General features: G+C 37.6%; 3 protein-coding genes across 3 annotated transcripts; 2 read left to right on the top strand and 1 right to left on the bottom strand.

Moving 5' to 3' along the window:
* The first annotated feature begins 2,602 nt into the window (after positions 1-2,602).
* Positions 2,603-9,064, top strand: cplx4a (complexin 4a). The gene is made up of 3 exons (XM_067574945.1): positions 2,603-2,985; positions 5,440-5,527; positions 7,933-9,064. Exons 1-3 carry the CDS (start codon positions 2,822-2,824, stop codon positions 8,158-8,160), a joined length of 480 nt encoding a protein of 159 aa, XP_067431046.1. The 5' UTR covers positions 2,603-2,821; the 3' UTR covers positions 8,161-9,064.
* A 3,666-nt stretch (positions 9,065-12,730) lies between these two features.
* rx3 (retinal homeobox gene 3) lies at positions 12,731-16,301 on the top strand. The gene is made up of 4 exons (XM_067574229.1): positions 12,731-13,588; positions 13,708-13,710; positions 14,127-14,362; positions 15,387-16,301. The coding sequence occupies exons 1-4, from the start codon at positions 13,327-13,329 to the stop codon at positions 15,828-15,830; spliced, it is 945 nt and encodes a 314-aa protein (XP_067430330.1). The 5' UTR covers positions 12,731-13,326; the 3' UTR covers positions 15,831-16,301.
* Positions 16,302-17,644: 1,343 nt separating this feature from the next.
* On the bottom strand, positions 17,645-19,612 carry grp (gastrin-releasing peptide). Its single transcript, XM_067574538.1, has 3 exons — positions 19,096-19,612; positions 18,091-18,332; positions 17,645-17,954 (listed from the first exon to the last, which is right to left on the bottom strand). The coding sequence occupies exons 1-3, from the start codon at positions 19,235-19,237 to the stop codon at positions 17,904-17,906; spliced, it is 435 nt and encodes a 144-aa protein (XP_067430639.1). The 5' UTR covers positions 19,238-19,612; the 3' UTR covers positions 17,645-17,903.
* Between the last annotated feature and the right edge of the window lie 420 nt (positions 19,613-20,032).

Genomic DNA, 20,032 nt, shown 5'->3' on the forward strand with positions numbered 1-20,032 from the left:
ACAACATGCATCCACCTTTAAATATGTGTCTTCTATTCACTTCTCATGATTACAGTTTATTCCAGTTAGCAGCTACAGTATAGAGATTTGCAGTTGTACATGTTAATGTTTTCAAATTCACACAAAAGACAGATTGCACCACCGAAGAAGAACTGCAAGTGATGTTAATACAGGATATCCCTGTCAGGTCAATTGTTGACATAAAAGTCATAATACAGAATTCCTGTATTTACTACACAGTTATGTGGAAAAAAGAGAGAATATAACAATCTGCTGCTGACTTTAACCCCAAGATTTTGCAATTACTTGAACATAATATTTATAAGCAGTATATGAATACGTGAATAGGTTATAACACACTATAATGTAGTTGTAAGCAAATATAATGACTTTTTTTTAAGTCAGATTATTTTACTTCATACATCTTTAAGTGTTTATTTGTGTATTTTGTCAACTCTCCTATTATGAAGCCCCCATAACCGTTGCATCACCAGTTAGTAAAGGCTTTATAACTCTGTATAACATAACTGTCTGATTACACACATGAACACATCTCACAGTGTGTTATAAAGCATTTATTAACTGATGATACATGTGCAGAGGATTCACTGGCAGGTTTGAAAGTGTTTATAAATATCTTCAATACTCAAAAAGAAAATTGATTATATACTATTACAAGTATGTTGTCAAGCATTGATTAACTGCTTATACTCAGTTATGTATGCTTCATAAGAAGAGTGAAACTTACTAACAAATATATTAATGAATACTTAAAAGTACCCTTATATCTACTTTAAACTACTATAGAGTGTTATCATGTGTTCTAAACATTCATTAATTGATAATATACTGCTTATGAATTCTAAATATGGATCTTTAAATAAAGCTTACCACCTGGGCACTTTTAATGAATACACCCACATAAAGGTGTCCTAAACCTGGTGTGGTTTAGTCTGCAGTATTTACCAGGTTGTAAAACCACAAAAAAGCTCTTCACCTGGCTGTGTCCCTCCCGCATCTATTGTATCTATACAGGAAAAAGACAATGAAAAAACAACAGATGCCTGAACTGGGGGCTGCTGAGTTGTGGAAATACCAAAAGTACTGGATTACATTTCCCGCTAAAGGAAACCTGAAAGTTTATCCAGGATTATTTAGACATTGGAGCAGTTTACTGCACATCTTCCCTTAAGTGAATGACACAGATAAATAACTCGAATAGATATTACCTCCTATAGCATGTAATACAGATTCTTTTACATGAATATGTCTATGTAGCCTAAGTTCATAGAGCAAATGGTGCATGATGGAGATCTGAGCGTCCTTGAATCTCTTGAACACGTTAAATTAATCTATCAATCCTGCAGCCAGTGTGACGCAAGTGGAGCAGGTATTTTTTTTTATCACTCTGTTATAACACTGTCAAGGCTGACAGAAGTAAAAAGATAATATACCTTGGAGTATCAGAGCTGTGTAGTGGTCTACCATGCATGCCACGTAACTGCAATGTAACAGGTTTGAATATGGGAACCTTTGTTGCATGTCATCTTTCACTGTCCACATATTTCCTGTTGATAGTTTGCTGTACTATCAACAGAACTAAAAAATAAAGAGCAAAGAACAACCTTAGAATAAAAATAACCATGTAAGGTCATCCATACATTTTATTCTTCTGTGTACTCTGTCAAACCCCTAAGAGTTGATGGAAAGAGTATTGCAGTGTTAGTGAGTGATGTTAAAGAGTAAAAAAACAACAACATGCATTTACAAGAGTCAAGTTTATTGTCATATATGCATTAGAAGCATTTAATTCCAGCGCAATGACATGCTTATGCTCAGGCTACCTCCCTGCGGTGCACAAAAAAAAAACAGAACATGAATACACATCCCTACATATGTCTATGTGTACACATATACCACAAACTCATGCATACATACAGTCAGGATAAAATACAGTAAAATGGAGATAATATATACATGCATGATACAAAATACAAAAAAAAGACAGTGTAACATAATAGATATTGAAAGACCTATGTGCTTGCAGGTGAGGATTTCTGAAATGTTTGAGTGCTCAGGAATATTGGGGGTAATCTACAAGTCCTTCTTTGCTTGCTTGCAGATATGATGGAGTAACACGGTGAAGTGAAATGAGAGCCTATATCCCCCTCCCTATATCCCTCCACCCTCCTGTCAATCATCCTCCCTCTGAACAATAGCACGGCATGAAGGATGGCCCCAGTGAGGATAAACAAGACTGTAATCCCGCTCCTCTCTCCACTCTGCTTGGTCTCAGCAGTATAAGCTGAACACAGGCTGGCCCGTACTTTACTAATATGATTAAGCAACCAGTGGGCGGACGCAGGATATGTGTGGTCACAAACTGAGGAAACTCATCTCCAAAACCCATTTTTATTATGAGTCTGCACCTAGTTTTGGCAAAGAACGCACAAAGTGTCAAAATTAATAAAGGGAGAAAAAAAAAACATCCACATCCACTGTATGATTTAAAAATAGATAGGAAACAGGCCATCTGCCTCTTAGCATAGTGGAGCAGGGAGGATTAAATCCAGATTATGGCCGAGGCAAAACGTTGTGTGTGTGTGTGTATGTATGTGTGTAATTGTGCGTGTATGTGTCTGTTGCTTGTCGTCAGTGTGTCCTTGGCTCCATAGACAAGCAGCAGGTTAACTAGAGAGCTAGCACTGGATTTGACAGCTATAGGAAGCCAAACGGAACAGCACCATAAAGGCGGCGGCATCGTTTTTATTTAGCAAAAATATTTTTTGTCCTCGCAGAGTAAACAGTCACATAACTCAAGATGGCTTTCTTGATCAAGAGCATGATTGGAAACCCCCTGTCAGGAATGGGGCTTGGTGGTGGAGGTGACAAAGAAGAGGAGGCCACCCCCTCAGATCCAGCCAAAGCAGCAGGGATGACACGCGAGGAGTATGAAGAGTACCAAAAACAATTGGTGGAGGAGAAGTAAGTAGCAACACGGAGAGTGCTCCATTTTGAATTGATGACATTGGCCCATGGATGACAATATGACAATCTGACCTTGAAACGCTGTTATTTCAACACAATCTTTCACTTTCACAACCACCCTTAACTATATGTTTTCACATCTAACGTGACTATACATAAAAGCCCATGTATTTACTGTTTTCATGAGCAAACAATGTGCAAGTTGTTTTTCTGAGAGATGCATCTGTTGCTGAAGGTCACAGCAGACCCTCCACCATAGAGGTTCTCGTCCTCTTTTTATTGAGTTTATGACAAAATAATCCATTGAGTTATGTTGGACCTTGCAGTTCTGCAGTCGGATCAATAATCTTCTATAATCTGTCATCTGTTTCTGCTGTAACAACAGTTGTAACATTTTGAAGGACCCAATCAGCAATTGTGAAATGGCAGTTTTATTCAGAGCTCTAAATATGGACTTTAAGGTGGTATATTCTGCAGCATTTGAACTGAAATGGTAAAAAAAAATCCCATGGATAAGGAGGATCTGTGGTGGTGCAGAGAAGGAAAACAATCACAAACCTGCACGATTATATTTATTTGTTTATTTTATTGAGACCACCATTTGCTATTGTTATAAGATCCACATCAATGGACAGTTTTCTCTTACATCGTATGCACAGGTGTTCTGAAAAAGCATTTTAATATCAGTCTTATTTGATCTTTAATGGAATATCTATGAATCTGTTTTAATAGACTTAAAACTCTACAATAATATGAGAAGCAGGTAGTTTGTCCACCTCCATGTTGCTGTCAATCAATGCATCAATTTGTCTTGAATATTTTTTTAAATCAAGTTCTAATAGTCATACCAGCAAATCATTATCAAAAGTCATTTTTGCATGAATCTGTCCTGAATCCCATTTTGAAGAAAAATTGTGAAAAATAACAAAAAATTAAAAACAGCATTTTGTGTTTAAAGTTGTCAAATCTGTTGGAATTTGCTACACAGAGCAGATTTTGCAGCACCAAACAGATCCAGTCAGCCTGAATTACATAACAAGATTTATCCAGCCTCTCCACTCCCATGTTTGGAGAATTAATTCATTAATTTTAGACTGACAACATTCTCCATAATTGTAGATTTCAAGTGATGATTTCAGATTTATGGCAATAACTCCACATCCACACAAACAATTGATGGAAATGGACAGAAAATGAAAAGCTGTAAGCTAATATTAAAAAATCTGCATCTGTATAACCTGGATGGCTAAAAGCAACGTTATAACAGGAAGAAACACCAGTACACCATATTGTTGTTTCACTACAGTTCAAGTTGCAGCATCTTGGCTTGATTTCAAATCTGCTTGACACAGTCTGGCCTAATAATACCCATCTTTAATTGGCTGAGGGAAAGAACGTGAGTCTCACCTTAAAAAAAAAAAAAAACACAAACACGCAGGATCTCACAAAGTACAACACAGTGATGACATTACAGAGACTTTAATAACCTGGAGGCATAATTCAGAGATGAAAAAATGACTTTCTGATACTTAAAATATCAAGGAACATGTTGAAACCGTGTTTTCTGACACAGACTACAACCTCAGTGTATATTCTATATTCTATGAATATAAGACAGGTTCATTTATGCTGGTGTATCTGAAATTAAACTTACTATGGCCTGTAGATTTAGGGACATGGGCCTACAGTACATTATTCATTGCATGTCTCAGGAATACTTTTGCAAAGCTAAAGCAAATTAACCCTGCGGAAAATCAAAATAAAAGCAAACAGTGCACCAGATGCTTCTAAAGAATTGAATAAAGAAAGATTTATTCAAATATTTGAAACTGTTTACAGAGGAATCTCCTGAATTCACATATCACAAGATGCTTACTAGACTTCAGCCTCTGCATTGGATGTTCAAAATAGATTTTTGGATGTTTACACCAGTTTTATTAATAATAGTCAATGGCTAAAGCCAATGGAGATACACCAATAGAAACAAAACCATTTTTTCTTTTAACTAAGATTGATCATATTGAAATCCTTTAGTTAAAATATGCTTTTTCAGTAAACATTGTTTCCTGCTTTAATTTTATTCAGGTGAACTTGATTTTTGACTAATATGGAGGATGTTATGCGTAGCTGAACTTCATCTGATTGGTCCAGTGTTTATTCATGTACCAGGTTGGATAAAGAAAGCAAAACAGAATAAAACATTGCATTTTTTTTTAAAACAACATAAAAACATCCTAATACTGAAAAATTCACTACGCTGCTCTTGAGCCCTCAACACAGCGATGCCAAACAGGAGCTCAAGGCCAAGGTCAAAAAACTCTACCTAGCTCCTTTTCTTTTGCAGTTTTCCCCTGCTGTATCTGTATAATATTTCTATTTTAAGCATGTCTGTCTGGGATGTTCTTGAGACCATTTACTATACTAATAATATTTCTTGTGTGTTTCTTTCAGGATGGAGAGAGATGCAGATTTCTTACACAAGAAGGCAGAGAGGGCAACACTCAGGGTGTGCCTCAGAGATAAATACAGGCTGCCAAAGGTAAACACTTAAGACATTTTAAATGTATTTTAATACTGAACATTAATCTTCTAGATAGGAGCACAGCAGCATTGTGGTTCACTCTAACTCAAATATTTCCAATATATTAGAATATATGTTTAAAATACATTCAATATATTTTAATAAGCTGCAGAATTTCTTCAAACTTCCTTCCAAAGTTCCCGTAGAAGTGAGGATTTCTTATTTTTTCCCCCATCAGATGATATACTCTTTTCTCTGTTTTTTAATAAGGAATAGTAATTATTATTGACAGTCCTTCTTAAAAGGTTTTTCTCCAGTGCCTGGCACAAAAAGTGGGATTTGATGACTGAGCTAAGTGTTGTGCCTGTGCAGGTAGAGCAACAAATGTCTGCTTCATGTTTAGTCTTTATCTAACAGCAGCACTTGGCAGCTGCAGCTTGGACAACAGGAGGTGGAAACTATGCCAGTAGATTAGAGAGAAAGACGTTCAAACCGGGTTCCTGGGAACGTTAGCCTGTGTGTCCCATATTGCACCTTGAGTCTTACAAAGCCAAATACCGCTGAGCAGGTGTCCCAGGCTCATTAGGGAGCACCAAGGTAGTGTGAGCTGGCATTAAGAGGGGACCGCATCTACTTTAGTGGATGTAAACTGAGCAGTTTTCGCCATTTAAAGGGACTCTTAAAGAAAAATTTGCTGTAATGGAAGGAGCACAAAAGGTATGTTGGGATTTTATTTAAAGCTATTTAAAGATAAATATCAGCAGTGGGTTTTCTAATCCGACAAATCAATCTAGTGGTGAAACCTTGCTTGTGATGAACAGTTTTTAATGGCTAAAGAGCAAAAATCACTTTCTAATACAGGTTTTCTTATACCATGATTTTAATTGTGATGTGACTGTGATGACCTTGGCTGCTGCTGGCATTTCTTATAATCTAATACAACAGACAGTCTATTGTTCAGTCATGTACTTTAAACAATGGGTGCATTTCTTTTCACTGTTTCTTTTAAATTGAAACCACACATGTAACATGAGGACAATGGCATGAGCCTATACATATAAATCTAATTATTTTTCCTCAAATGATGTTTACATTCCATGCCAGCTTGAAAAAAAAAGGGAAAAACAAATGACAATGGCCAACGTGTCTTTATGAGAACTGAAATATACATTTTAAATGGATTTTTCAAGGCACCTAAAGAAATCCTATTCTGTTTATTCTTTTCTTTTAACGGACAGGTAGTTGAGAACATAAGTGCATGCTATCAAGTGTGAGTTTTGAAAAAAAAAACAACAACAATTATTACTTTTAATAGAGCTAGAAGGATGTCGGTGCTGTTAGTCTAATGGAATTAAAGGTCTCGTGCAACGCTATAGAAGATATCTTTAGACGATCATTGGGATTCTGAGAGGAAAGGCTAAGGCAGGTCTGAGATAATCCCACAGATTGAAGTTCAAAGTAGTCACAGTACGGTGCCTATTGCATGACTATTCCAGATACTAAGTGATTAAATTGAGTTTGTTGGAATGGCTTTAATTTTAGCATTTCTATGATGCAATAAGTCAGGAGGTGCGGATGGTAAAGTCCAAAGGAGACTCATCCCTGCTTCACAAAAACAGCAGAAAATCCTCGAGAGCAATACTTACGTTTGGATTAAGACGGATCGTAGAGTTCATCTGTTTGTGTCTTTCCTTGTTTGTCTCATTGTTTGCTTAAAAGATGACTTCAAACCCAATGAACTGTTTAGCTTTAAATATGTTACAATTGGTGAAATCAAAGGAGGAAAATGTAATTAATCAAAAAGCAGTTAACAAGTTAGTCTTTTTTTGTTGTTTGTTGTTTTATCCATAGTTCACCTTGGTGATATGTCCTCTGGTAAACTGAGGTCGATACATTCAGTGTAGTGTAGCAATGGGAAGATATACTGTATGTTTTGGAAACTGTGTAGGCAAACAGCATGTTAATCCTGTGAAAAAGCCTTTAAGTCAACCTTTAAGTTGTTTACCTCTGCAAATAATAATTCAATTCCATGAATATTCAGTCTTTGTTCAAATCAAGGAAAACAAAAAATGCCCCTCCCTCATGTCTGGTACCTAGAAAGACTTTGCTGTGTTTTTTTTTAACACGTTACATTAGTACATATACACACACATATATATAAAACCATTTACTATACAATACTATACCAGAGGAAGCAGATGCCTTACAATGAACAAACATATTTTGATAATACAGAGAGGAAATTATTAACTGGATTATGTCTTATTGTTTGGGGCCACAAGTACATAACTAAGAAGAACTACTACTGTATAGGTGGAGAAAAACATACTTCTTTGACCTCAGCATAAATAATCATACTTAATTTTAACACCTGTGTCTCTGTGCTCTGACCGTCTTTTCTGCTCGATGTTATCATCTTGCAGAGCGAGCAGGACGAGAACATGATCGAGATGGCCGGGGACGACGTGGACGTCCCGGAGGAGCTGCTCAAGATGGTGGACGAGGACGCCACGGAGGAGGAGGGCAAGGACTCCCTCATGGGCCAGATTGGAAACTTGCAGAACATGGACATGGACCAGCTGAAGGAGAAGGCCTCGGCCACCGTCACCGAGCTGAAGAGCAAAGCAGAGGAGAAGTGCTCCGTCATGTGAACGGCTAAATAAAGAAAGGTGTTTGGATAATGAAGAAGAAGAGGAAGAAAAAGGGAGAAGAAAAAGCATCACACAAGAAAATGAATTTCAACACTTTTTTGGGGGGAATCTACAGACCAAGCTGTGTTAAAAAACAAACAAATCTGGGATTCAGCAAATCATCTGTCTGGTGTTAGAATATGAAACACAGCCCAACCAGAGCGTCACATTATTACTGCTACCAGTGACGGTTATACTGTAAAAGTTTCCCTCCCGGTTAGCTTGTTACTGAATGGGTAGTAATTTACAACTCATCATCTCAATACACTGCGAATTATGTCCAGAGTGCCCCATCTCTCCCCCATTTCTTTTAAATGATGTAGAAAAGTGACCCCCCCGCCCCCCAAAACAGTCCCAGACAAGTATTCTTTTTCACATCTGTGATATAATGTTCACAAATCTTCTCAGTTTGTTGTATAACGAGACACTTCAGTCTCCTAAAAGTGTGTTTTTCAGAATCTACCAATCTACAAAAAAACAATCTACCAATACAAAACCAATCCTGTCTGAGTGTTTCAACTTTCCTTTTGGTTTGTTGGTTATTCTAGATTTTTATTTATTTTATTTTTTTTGTATGTGGTGTTTGAATTAATTATGATATTTAGAATTTTTTTTTTCTTTTACTGTTAATACAAAGCAGGAAATCCTCTTAAGTTTTGACATGTTGATTTACTTTCCACATACACATTTTAATTGTAATAAAAAGTTTTAAAGCCTGAAATATTTGCAGAAAATGCAAAATACTGAGTGATGTATTCCATAACGATAAAAACAATGTACATAAACACTGATAAAAATATATGAAGGTCCTTCAAACTGAGAAAAAACAAATGTATTGTTCAAATAAAGTTGTATATTGAATAAATGCAATTTGGCAGTATGTTTTGTGAACATCTTCCTGCAGACATAATTTGTTCTAATACACTAAGCTCCATGTGTAAGTCAATTATCTTTAATTAAAACTATCCAGGATCCGTCCTAATTTCAGAAAAAGACACTTAATTAACTGTAATGTTGCTGCATGGAGCTTTATGTTTGGATACAAGCCATTACTGATCACGTTTCAAATCCTTAGCGGCACACCAAACAGTTCTGTTGGACAGCTATTAAAAATATAAAGCTTAATCACATCTACCTGAATCAGGACTAATGCAGTGAATAAAGAAATAGGTCTTAATTTAATTGGGCATTATCCAAACACTTATTAAGAACGATTAGGCAGAAAAGGGGGGGAGGAATTGTTAACATTTACAGTTTCACATGAACCCAAGTTTAAACGGCTGTGGATTTGTAAAGTCTGGAGATTACCATCTAATAGGATCAGTGTAGCCAAGGTTGTCAGCTCGTGCCCTCTCTCTCTCTCTTCCTCTCTCTCTCTCTCTCTCTTCCTCTCTCTCTCTCTCTCTCTCTCTTTCTCTCTCTCTCTCTCTCTCTCTCTCTCTCTCTCTCTGTCTCCCCCAGTGATGAGGATATCACAGCACAAACTAATGTCTTGTATTATCTCATAGTTCAGTACATTTTAAAGGATAGGTTAAAACAATAGTCAGGTACCCAAGTGAACATTGAAATATGTTTTTTTTGCTGTAATCATTCCTCCTGTTCACACTGACCATTAGAAGATCCCTTCACAATACACTTTCAATGTAAGTGATGGGGGATAAAATACACAGCCTTCGTTTTGTGCAAAAATGTATTGGCCAGTATGAACAGGAGGAATGACTACGAGACAGACTTGAAAAATTGTGAACCTATCCTTTAATACCTGACATTTTGCCATCTGTGTTATTTTCACAATTTCAACACTGGTGTGCAAATTTCATTTGAATGTATTGTATGGTATTTATTGGGCAGTGAAGTTGAGGTAGCAACTAGGTAGCTTATATATTCTTCAGGTAAAGACAAAAACATACTGAAATCCCCCATTCACTGGGATTTCAAGTTTGTTTGTTTGTTTGTTTGTTTTAAATGCTATAATTTATGAAAATGTGAAGCTGTATGTACATCTCTCAATATTGTTATTTCTACTAGTTACCAGTAGAGGGTAACTACAGTGATACAGTAGATAAACAAACACGCCTGTCCACATACTTTTGTGTACTTTTGGTCCTTAGCTGCTTTTAGTCCAATTTAACTTATCTTAATGCTACAGCTTACAACAGTGGTACTTTACTCAAATAAAAGTATTGATAACAGTGTAAATTAACTGAATTCAATTAAAAGTCTTGCATTCAAATTTTTACTTAAACCTGCAGTACGGAACTTTTACAAATAAATGAACATCTGTTACATTCAAGCCTTTGCCAAATGAGTTCACACAATGCTGATTAAGCTTATCACCGGCAGATAAATCTCTCTGTATTTCACAGTACACCAGAGTTTTTAATCTGGCGTCGGATTTGACATTCCTGCACTAGCCAGATGAATGCATACTGCTCTATGGGCAGGGCATGCGCACTTGAGACTTCCACCGGCCGAGCAGCTAACTTCTGGCTAGCTCTCTGCTAACTTGAATGAGGATTAAATAATTTACTCAGTTGGCTCTTCTAGACTCTCCAAATGTTATCAGACAGAATCGATCAAATTCTGATAGTGAAATGAATCATTTTGCAGGGGTTGCATGATGCATAAAACAATTCATCCACCATTTTACAGTAGCGACAGACGTCAATAGCGTTTTTGTAATTACTCTCACTGCAAGAGGGGGGAGACAAAAGTCCCCCACTCCAGCTTTAAGTAAAAGTACAATAGTAGAGTATCAGAAAAATATACTTATATTATCATATATAGTATCAAAAGTAGGCTACTCATAATACAGAATGGCACAATTCAGACTGTTATATTATTATATACAGTGAATTATTTTTGCAGGTGCATTTACATGTAAGCAGTATTTTTCTGTTGTAGCTGGTTGAGGTGCAGTAATAAGCTGTCAGATAAATATAGTGCAGTGCAAAGTACCATGTTTGCATCTGAAATGTCACAACATAACTATAAAGTAGCATAAAATGGAAATACTCAAGTAAAGTACAAGTATCTCAAAATTGTACTTAAGTACAGTACTTGGGTAAATTTACTTTCCACCAATGATATTTTACTTCCAACTTTGCGGCAACAGTTTCCTGTATCTGCTGACAAAGCAAAGTCCACAAATAAACAATTTCACATTTTGGATTAACTGTAATGCTGATTTAAATGGGTATACACTTAAAAAATCAATACTATGTGGAATTGGTAATAGATGCATAAAGGCAGAATGCATTTGCTAAAATGTGCTCAGGTTGATTCAATATGCTCATTGATCCTTATGATTGGTTGGTCAGAAAACAAACAATACTTGTCAAGCTGTTTCTGTCTTTGACTGTCAGGCTGTTAAACCAGCAAATAAAGGTCCAAAGTCTGACAATAAAAGGTTGATAAAAACAACTAAGAATGACTGAAAACGACTGAAAACGAGTTGTGGAGGCATCAGGTTGGAAGCAGCACATTAATGCTCTTGGTTTTGGAATGAGATGTTCAAAAGTCACATATAATGTTTAAGTGTTCACATACTTTTGACCTGTTAGTTTAACTTTAAAGTCCCTTCAAAGTTTCAATCTGTAACTCAGAATAATCGAAACAGTCGATCAATGCTGCCTTTGTTTCTGTTTTCATTGATATTTATTGGATTGAAGCCAACATATGTGAGCGAGCTGCACACCTGTTTGAGGTTCAGGTGAAAACTTGTTCTTTCCCTGAGGACTCTGACTTTTCATCATTTTGCAACATGTATGTTAAAATTAGGTCAAGAATTCTGCAAGACATTGTCTGTCATTATTATTCTCTGCTTTCTTACACTGGAGGGTATTATACTGTGTGTATGTGACAGTCAAGGCCAAACTTGCAGCTGAGCACTAAAGAAAGCGAACATTCAGCTACTTCAACAGGTCAAAACATAATTACTGTTTTAACAATAAAACTGAATCAATTCAATCAATGTTCAAAGGAACATTTTCAACATATACACATAAGAACCTGTTGTCCTCCCATGTATGTGCGCCATAAAACCACATCCTCAGAGCTCTGGACATGCAAAAGAAAACAACTTTAATTCTTTATAGATGGAGTTTTGTAACTTTTTGGCGTTAATTAGCATCTCTCTCACTCTGCCCCCCTCCTCTCTCGGCCAAACAAAGGATAAGGTCACCTTCTGTAATTAGGAAAAGCTAAATAGTTTTAGGGGTTTTAACCCTTTTGAGTAAAATAATGTAATCCCCTTAAGCAGGATTACCACACTGCTGTCAATCTTTGTTTGCTCTTAAGTGGTTATAGCCTGAAATTGTTATTGTTTGGGCTTTGTTCCCCTCTTTGACTCCACACCTACAAGAAACTGGTTTAATGAAACTCCATTAACTCATTAGTACAGGATGTGTTAGTTAATTGATCAGTAAAAGTTTATTTTATTCAACATGTGTCACTCTGGGAGGCTATTAAATGCCCATACATGTTTTTCCCCTTTAGGTCAATAAAGCAAATAACATAATTCTTCAACTAAATGAAACGTCTATTCTTTTTGGCAACAATATCTTGACACTTTGATTAAATATTAAGCTGTCATCTTGCAATCCGTGTCCTGACCAGAAATCTTGTAATTATGATTTTGTTGTACCTTAATCTGTGGGCCTAATCTTCCTCTCTTTTTTTTTTTTTTTACACAGACTGACATGAACATGACATCTGGAGGAGTGGAAAGATGGTTTTAAGATTTATGTAAGTCGGTTTAGAGCCAGCACTGGCTGCTGTACGGAGATGCACTTGAGATGGGGAGGAGTTTAGGGGAGGGTGATGTGCGGCTGGTGCCTGGATGGACGCGCAGTTACCCCTAAATCCAGGGCCAAATCCAACGGGACGTCCCCTCTCTGACGTGCAGCGGGGGTGCCGCATGAGCAGGGGGTCTTACAGCAGGCGCTACTTTAAAAGCCCACTCTGAAGATGCTCCATGTCCACTGAACAAGACCGTCTTACTGGTGTGTGTCTTGTGCGCAACTTTTCCAACTAGTTTTAAAATTAACAGCTTTAACAGACTAGAAACCAACTTTAAAACGGACTGCGTGCGTAATTTCGACCATTTCTTTGGGACCTCACCGACCAATGTGGCTTCTTGGATCACCTTCCCAGCTGATGATGATGGATGAGCGCCTGTCTCCCTCCACACGATCCATCCAGAGCCCGGGGAACCCGTCCACAGTCCACAGCATAGAGGCCATACTGGGATTTAAAGAGGACACCATCTTCCACAAATCAACCTCCTACAGTATGACGGATAAAGTCCTGGTTAAAGATGCTGAGCGCAACGGGGATGTAACAGTGACCCCGATGAAGAAAAGTCATCACTACTCAGAAAGTTTTGACAGTAAGTTGATTCAGCTTTCTCCAAAATCCAGCAACAAAAATGTAAAAAATATACTTATAACAAGCAGGATCTATAGTATCAAGTCTATAAGTCTTTAATTAAACTTATAGATAATCTAGCAGGTGCCAGCTGAGTGAGATAATTTCACTTCTTTCTCAAGAAAATCGTCCAATAATTATTTTCTACAATACAAAAAAGGGACAGCAAAGTGTGCTCTCTACGTGGGTGCTCATCTTTAAAAACGCAAAAGAGTTAAAAGTGGGAAAAGGTGGCAAACAATGTAGAGCTTTACATTTTATTAGAATATCTGAGCGATTTAATTTTTTAATTAATTTGTCATTTTCTTGATAGTGAAGGAGCAGTTTTATCTCTCAGCAGACTGGCACTGACTGGTTATTTTAAAAAAGCCTCTAGAAATGAAAGTGTAAGATCACTTACCTGAAAGCATATTCATCAAGAAGCATATTTAAACCTCAATTTTGAGATTCCAAACTTTTTTTTTTCTTTTTAATTCAAACTTTTCGTCTTTTGTCCGCAGGTGTGTGTTGTGCCAGCGGAACCGGAGAAGCGTCGGTGTGTCCGGACTCACCGGACAGAGACGGCAAACTGTCCGATGATGAAAACCCGAAGAAGAAACACCGTCGGAACCGGACCACATTCACAACCTTCCAGCTGCACGAATTGGAGCGAGCTTTCGAGAAGTCGCACTACCCGGACGTGTACAGCAGGGAGGAGCTGGCTCTGAAAGTCAACCTGCCGGAGGTCCGAGTCCAGGTATGTCCCCCCCAAAAACTCATCACAACTCTTATTTCTTCTATTTAGTCACTCTTCCTTATCGTGCAGGCCTGCTGCGTGTATACATTGTGCATACAGGCCTGCAGGCACTAGAGTGAGACGGATATTTTGTGGTCATACACACACACACACACACATAAACTATATTTTTATAAATGCATGAGATGATGTTTCCTAAATGACATCTCATATATTAAATGTTTTATTACAAAAAGTTTAGGGTAAACCTAAAATCACTGCATCCAGTAAATCAGAAACTTGAGAAAACAGAGAAATTCATGATGCCTATTGATTTAAACCGTTCACATTAATTTAATTTGTACAGTTATATTTCACCCTGCCATGAAATCATAAATATAAAACTGCAAGAATTGTCCCACTACTACTAGTAGTAGTAGTGCTACTTGGCTACTAACGTTTGTAATTCCCCAGTTTGTTTTAAACTCTTCACATCTGCAAAGAGGAGAATATTTATAGCTGTCTTTACTTTTGGAGGAACTGCTGCTGGAGGGAAAAGGCTATTTGATTTATTTGTCTGAATTTTAACAGAGAAAAAGAGTTTTTTTTTTACAAAATGTTTGGCTTGCCTCAGAAATAGAGGGGAAAAAATCAATTACCACCGATTTAACACTATAAGAAAATGAAAAATTGTAAATTCAACTAGTTTCTTAAAACGTTATTATTGCAACAATCACTCATTGCTGATTGCAGCATTACAATTTAATGCAAAGTAATTAGTTTAATAGCTGTAATCTTCACTGGGTCTTTATATCTTATATTCTTCTTCTAAATATTTGATTCACACAGTATAATATTAAACATAATACACTAAAAAAGGCTTTAAGATACAGACTTTGATTAAAAGTGTGGTTTTTCCCTTTCCTCTTCTATCCATTATGTGTATTTGTTGACCTCGGTGGCGAGTTGCAGCTTATATTTGCCCTCACAGAGGTAAATAAAGTTTTAATGAGTTAAAAAATTAAATCCTGCTCTTTGATTCCAGGTGTGGTTTCAAAACCGTCGGGCCAAATGGCGTCGGCAGGAGAAGCTGGAGGTGAGCTCCATCAAGCTCCAGGACACCTCCTCCTCCTCTCTGCTCTCCTTCAGCCGCTCTCCCACCAACTCCCTGGGCTCCGGCCTGCAGCTGGACCCCTGGCTCACCACCCCGATCACCACCTCCACCTCCCTGCAGTCCCTCCCGGGCTTTATTGGCGGCTCGCAGGGCCTCCCGGGCACTTACACCCCTTCACCTCCCCCCTCCATGCCCTCTTCTTTGCCTTTCCTCAACTCCCCGGCCCTGGGACACAGCCCTCACCTGCCCCACATCGGCTCTATGTGCCCCCCACCCCCGGCGTACCAGTGCTCAGCTGATCCAAGGAACTCCAGTATTGCCTCACTGAGGATGAAGGCCAAGGAACACATTCAGTCTATTGGGAAGACGTGGTGATGCTGAGTGGAGGTTCAGATCACATCTGCCGCGTCTTTTGAAAAACTGACTTCATCCTCATGCTGATGGGATTGTTTAATTTTGGAAGAACTACAGCTGACATCCAGGATTAGAGTCATCCTGATCACTTATACGGAGAGGCTGTGACACCAACTGTGAAAAGTCCTGTAAAATATGAAACCATTGACTACTCTGTTACTTTCTAGTTCTCTGGTGTTTTTCTTTATGTTCTCTGCAAACTCTTTTTACTGTTAAGTTTCACATTCATTCAGCCCAGTCTCATTTTTATCCGATGTTATGTTGCCAATATAACAGAGTCCTTTAGCACCCATCAGTATTTATTTTACTCTTATAAATGGAGCACTCCTCATTTTGATTCATTCTGCCTTGCTGGTTTTTTTATCCAAGTGTTTGGTCTCCATCATGAATGGTTCATCAAATGTGAATATTTTCTCCATACAATAAACTTTATATGTAAAAAATCAACAAACAAATTGATGACTAATCAAGTTCTCCCAGACATATGAAACATGTATTTCATGGCTGTTCATTAATCATGCTGCGGCTATAGGAGGTACAGCAGACTGTATGAGAGCTCTGCACACATAAATGTGGGGAAATAGGAGTACAGCACCCCTTAGTGGTGGATTTCACTAACATAACTATCACACTGGGAGAAAAGCTTTTTCCATAAAAAGCATTAAAACCTAAGAACACATTTAACAAGGTTTTCAGCTGTAATTTTTCAAGATTTATAAGAATTTGTGGTCTAAAACCATCTGATCATGGACACTGACTGACGCATTAAGGGCTCCAGTCCTACTGTAAATGTCGGATCAAAACATCTATAAACATGAATCTCTTTATGGTATCAAGTTTCATACCACTGTAGCATGTTACCATTAATTTAAAGTAGCATAGATAAACATGGAGGGCGTGTTAAAGCAGCTTAAACTTCCAGACTTCCTCTCTCTGTTTCAGAGAATGAGTTTGTCAACCCACTTATTTCCTCCTCATTAACTCCTGTAAACTTCATCCCATTCGCATGGGGGATTAGACTCATAATGATGGGGTGAAAGTGGCTTGTACCTCTATTGTTCACCAATCATCTGTGACAAATGAGGGAAGAGAAAACCTTCCTTTTGGCTTTAAGAGAAAGATGTGTGTAACCAAACTGTTTCAATTAGCATTTCCTATCATCTGCAACTCCTGAAGGCTAATAATAGTCCCTGTCATCATCCATCCTACTGTCTGAATAGACACTGAATGAATAGTTTTGTTTTCATGTCTGGTCATTTATATGATCCATCCCTCATGGAATTATTCAGACACATTATAACCCACCATCACTAACAGCACAATACATATATATCATCCAAACATAAACATAAACCTCCCACAAATAACGCTCCAGGAGATATCTCACAATGAAAAAACAACAACAAAAACAGTGGTGTTTGAGTGTGTGTGTGTGTGTGTGTGTGTGTATGTGTGTGTGTGTGTGTGTGTGTGTATGGTAGAGAGTGTGTGTCTTCTTTCTGATTAGAAAAAGGAGCGGAAATTGCTTTTAGAGGTCTGTAATTTTGATCTTGTTCACTTATCATGCACCACCTGACTGGTAAGATACTCAAAATGTAATACAGAAACTATAAATGCTCTTAAAATTGATCTTGAGCACCATCTGGTGGTATTAACTGGTTACTGTGCATGCAGGTGGCGCAAACATCATAAGCATTTGAACCACAAACAGTGAATGTGTGATAAAAACAAAAGGCCACTTACGGCCTGCAAAGCATGATTAGACATCCACAATGCAGTTATCACAATGTTAAATTTATTCAGTATTCTCAGTTTAAGTGACATCACTTTGTCAGGTCAGTCTAAAATCAATCTGTCGTATGATATGCATATACAAATTTGAAATTACTGGTAAAATAAACTTCTATTGGTTTTCCCAACGTATTCTTACAGCAGAAAAACTATACAGTGTGATATATGTGATTACAGAGGGCACATGTTTATAGTTAAAGATGAAAGATTTCTGAAGTTTTTGAAACAGAATTTGTCTTGCATTCAGGTGGAGTCATCTTGCAGTTTCGAGGCCAGAAGAAGAAGGTCTGACATCTATAATGCAGTGATGAAATGGAGAAATACATGACATCATATTCTCAAAACAATATAGCTGAAATCAGTGTTCCCCTTAAAAAAAACCTGTAGCTCAAATAAAGGTGCATTAAGAATCACTGATTGTAAATGTTACCTCTCTGAGATATTTGTCTCTGTCTTCTTCTCTCCAGCCGCTGCGCAGCCAAAGCAGCCTGTCTGCAGTTTGTGGCATCGTCTGTTTTTGGTTCTTCTGTTGCAGCAGAGCCTCCATCAGACCCTCGTATCGGTCCAACTCTATGACCCCAGCTGTTTCTGAGGGTGTGAGGTAGTCACTGTCCTGGTTTGTGTCCTGCAGTTCCTTCGGGCTCTCGATGCTCTTCTTTCCCATCAAATGACCTGGAGGGTTGAACGTAACAGGATGCATTAACTGTTTTCTGGAAAAAATATCTGGTGTCAGGTTGTGGTCTGTCATACTCTGATTAACTACATTTGGGTTAAACTACACCATGATGGGCCCTAATCTGTGATTACATTAGTTAGTGTAATTAATTATACTAATTAAATCCACACTGTCACCATATGTCAAGGCTTGGTGGTTGTACTGTATTCAGTTTACACTCATCAAGCACTTTATCAGGAAGACCTGTGCAATCTAATGCAATCAAAGGTCATATTTCTACTTTATGTTTATTATTGAGGGTGGTGATGTACTGGGGTGCATTATATTAAAAAGGGTTCCTTTTGTCTACCCCTATATCACCTTTCTGATAATGACAATAAAATATGTAAATATTTTCTTCAGTGGACCTGTCCAGCAGAAGATGAGAAGAGAAAAAAACATTTTGTCTATTACATGCATCATTATAATCATCATCAGAGCTAACACATTAATGCATGAAGATCACTGCATTATTATTGCACTTAAAGCTATTATAGCACATATTTGCACAAAAGAGCATCTGTCCTATAAAACATGCAGGGTTTTAACCCTAAAATATAGACAATTAAATACTTCTGATACACTTTTGATGCAACAAATAAACTGATTTGCTCTAAATATTATCACCTTCCATGGTGCATATTACCAATTAAACATTGCAAATACAGTAAAAATCAACATTACTTACTCCACCTGTTGAAAATGTTCAGTTTCTCTTACCTACTGCCCAGTGATTGCCGCGTGGATACATTTTGCCAACAGCTGCTGCAGGATTCTCTGAGCAGTGCAACATGCAAGGTAACGAAGCCAGAATCATGAAGACTGGCCACACTGGTCTGCAGCATAAACACACTCCGCCCATGTTATCAAAGAAAATGTCAGATCTAAACCGAGGTAAATTAATCCTTAGTTGAAGTTAATCAGACTTGATCTAACTCTAGAAAATCTCCACCATATTTTATTTATAGGAACCGATTTCGCAGCAGAGGAGGAGGGAAAAAAAGCTCCAGTTGCAGAGTTGTTGAAGTTACACTCACGATGCCTTTGATAGAAATGACTAATGATGAAAGTTAAATGCCCCTCCTGATACAGCTGTGCGTCAGCGGGTGTTTTTTAGAAGTGCCAATATGCCGGTACCAGGATGAGAAAGTGATGATGACAAATGGTCATCAATAGCCAGCCTGTAATTATTATTACTCACTATTATTTGTCCAGAGATTGCAAGGGTGATTGCAGGAGGTGCCAACGTCATTTCATGATGATGGACAGGATTTCTAGGTAATTGCTTCCGGCATGTGGAGAAAAGAGAGGCAACAGCCAGACAGTGGTGGAAAAAGTACTCTCTTAAGTATAAGCACAAAAGTCAAATGTGCTTATAGTAAAAGCACTCATGCAGAGTGGTATTACAAACAGCACGTAGGCTGCTGATGTATTAATTTGTAGGTAGTATTTTAATGCTTGAGATGGTTAAGATGTAGCTAATTTTATCTATTTCATAAACTGTTAAGTAGTTGAATCAATAACAATACATCATACTGTATTTTATGAACTGATCATATGTTTTGTATGTGAAATCTTCATCTGACAACGTAACTACAGCAGTCAGATCATGTCAGTAATGTAGTGGAGTTAAAAAAAGTACATTCTGAAATGTAGT

This window comes from Thunnus thynnus, chromosome 19 (assembly GCF_963924715.1).
Source record: "Thunnus thynnus chromosome 19, fThuThy2.1, whole genome shotgun sequence".
Taxonomy (NCBI): Eukaryota; Metazoa; Chordata; class Actinopteri; order Scombriformes; family Scombridae; genus Thunnus; species Thunnus thynnus.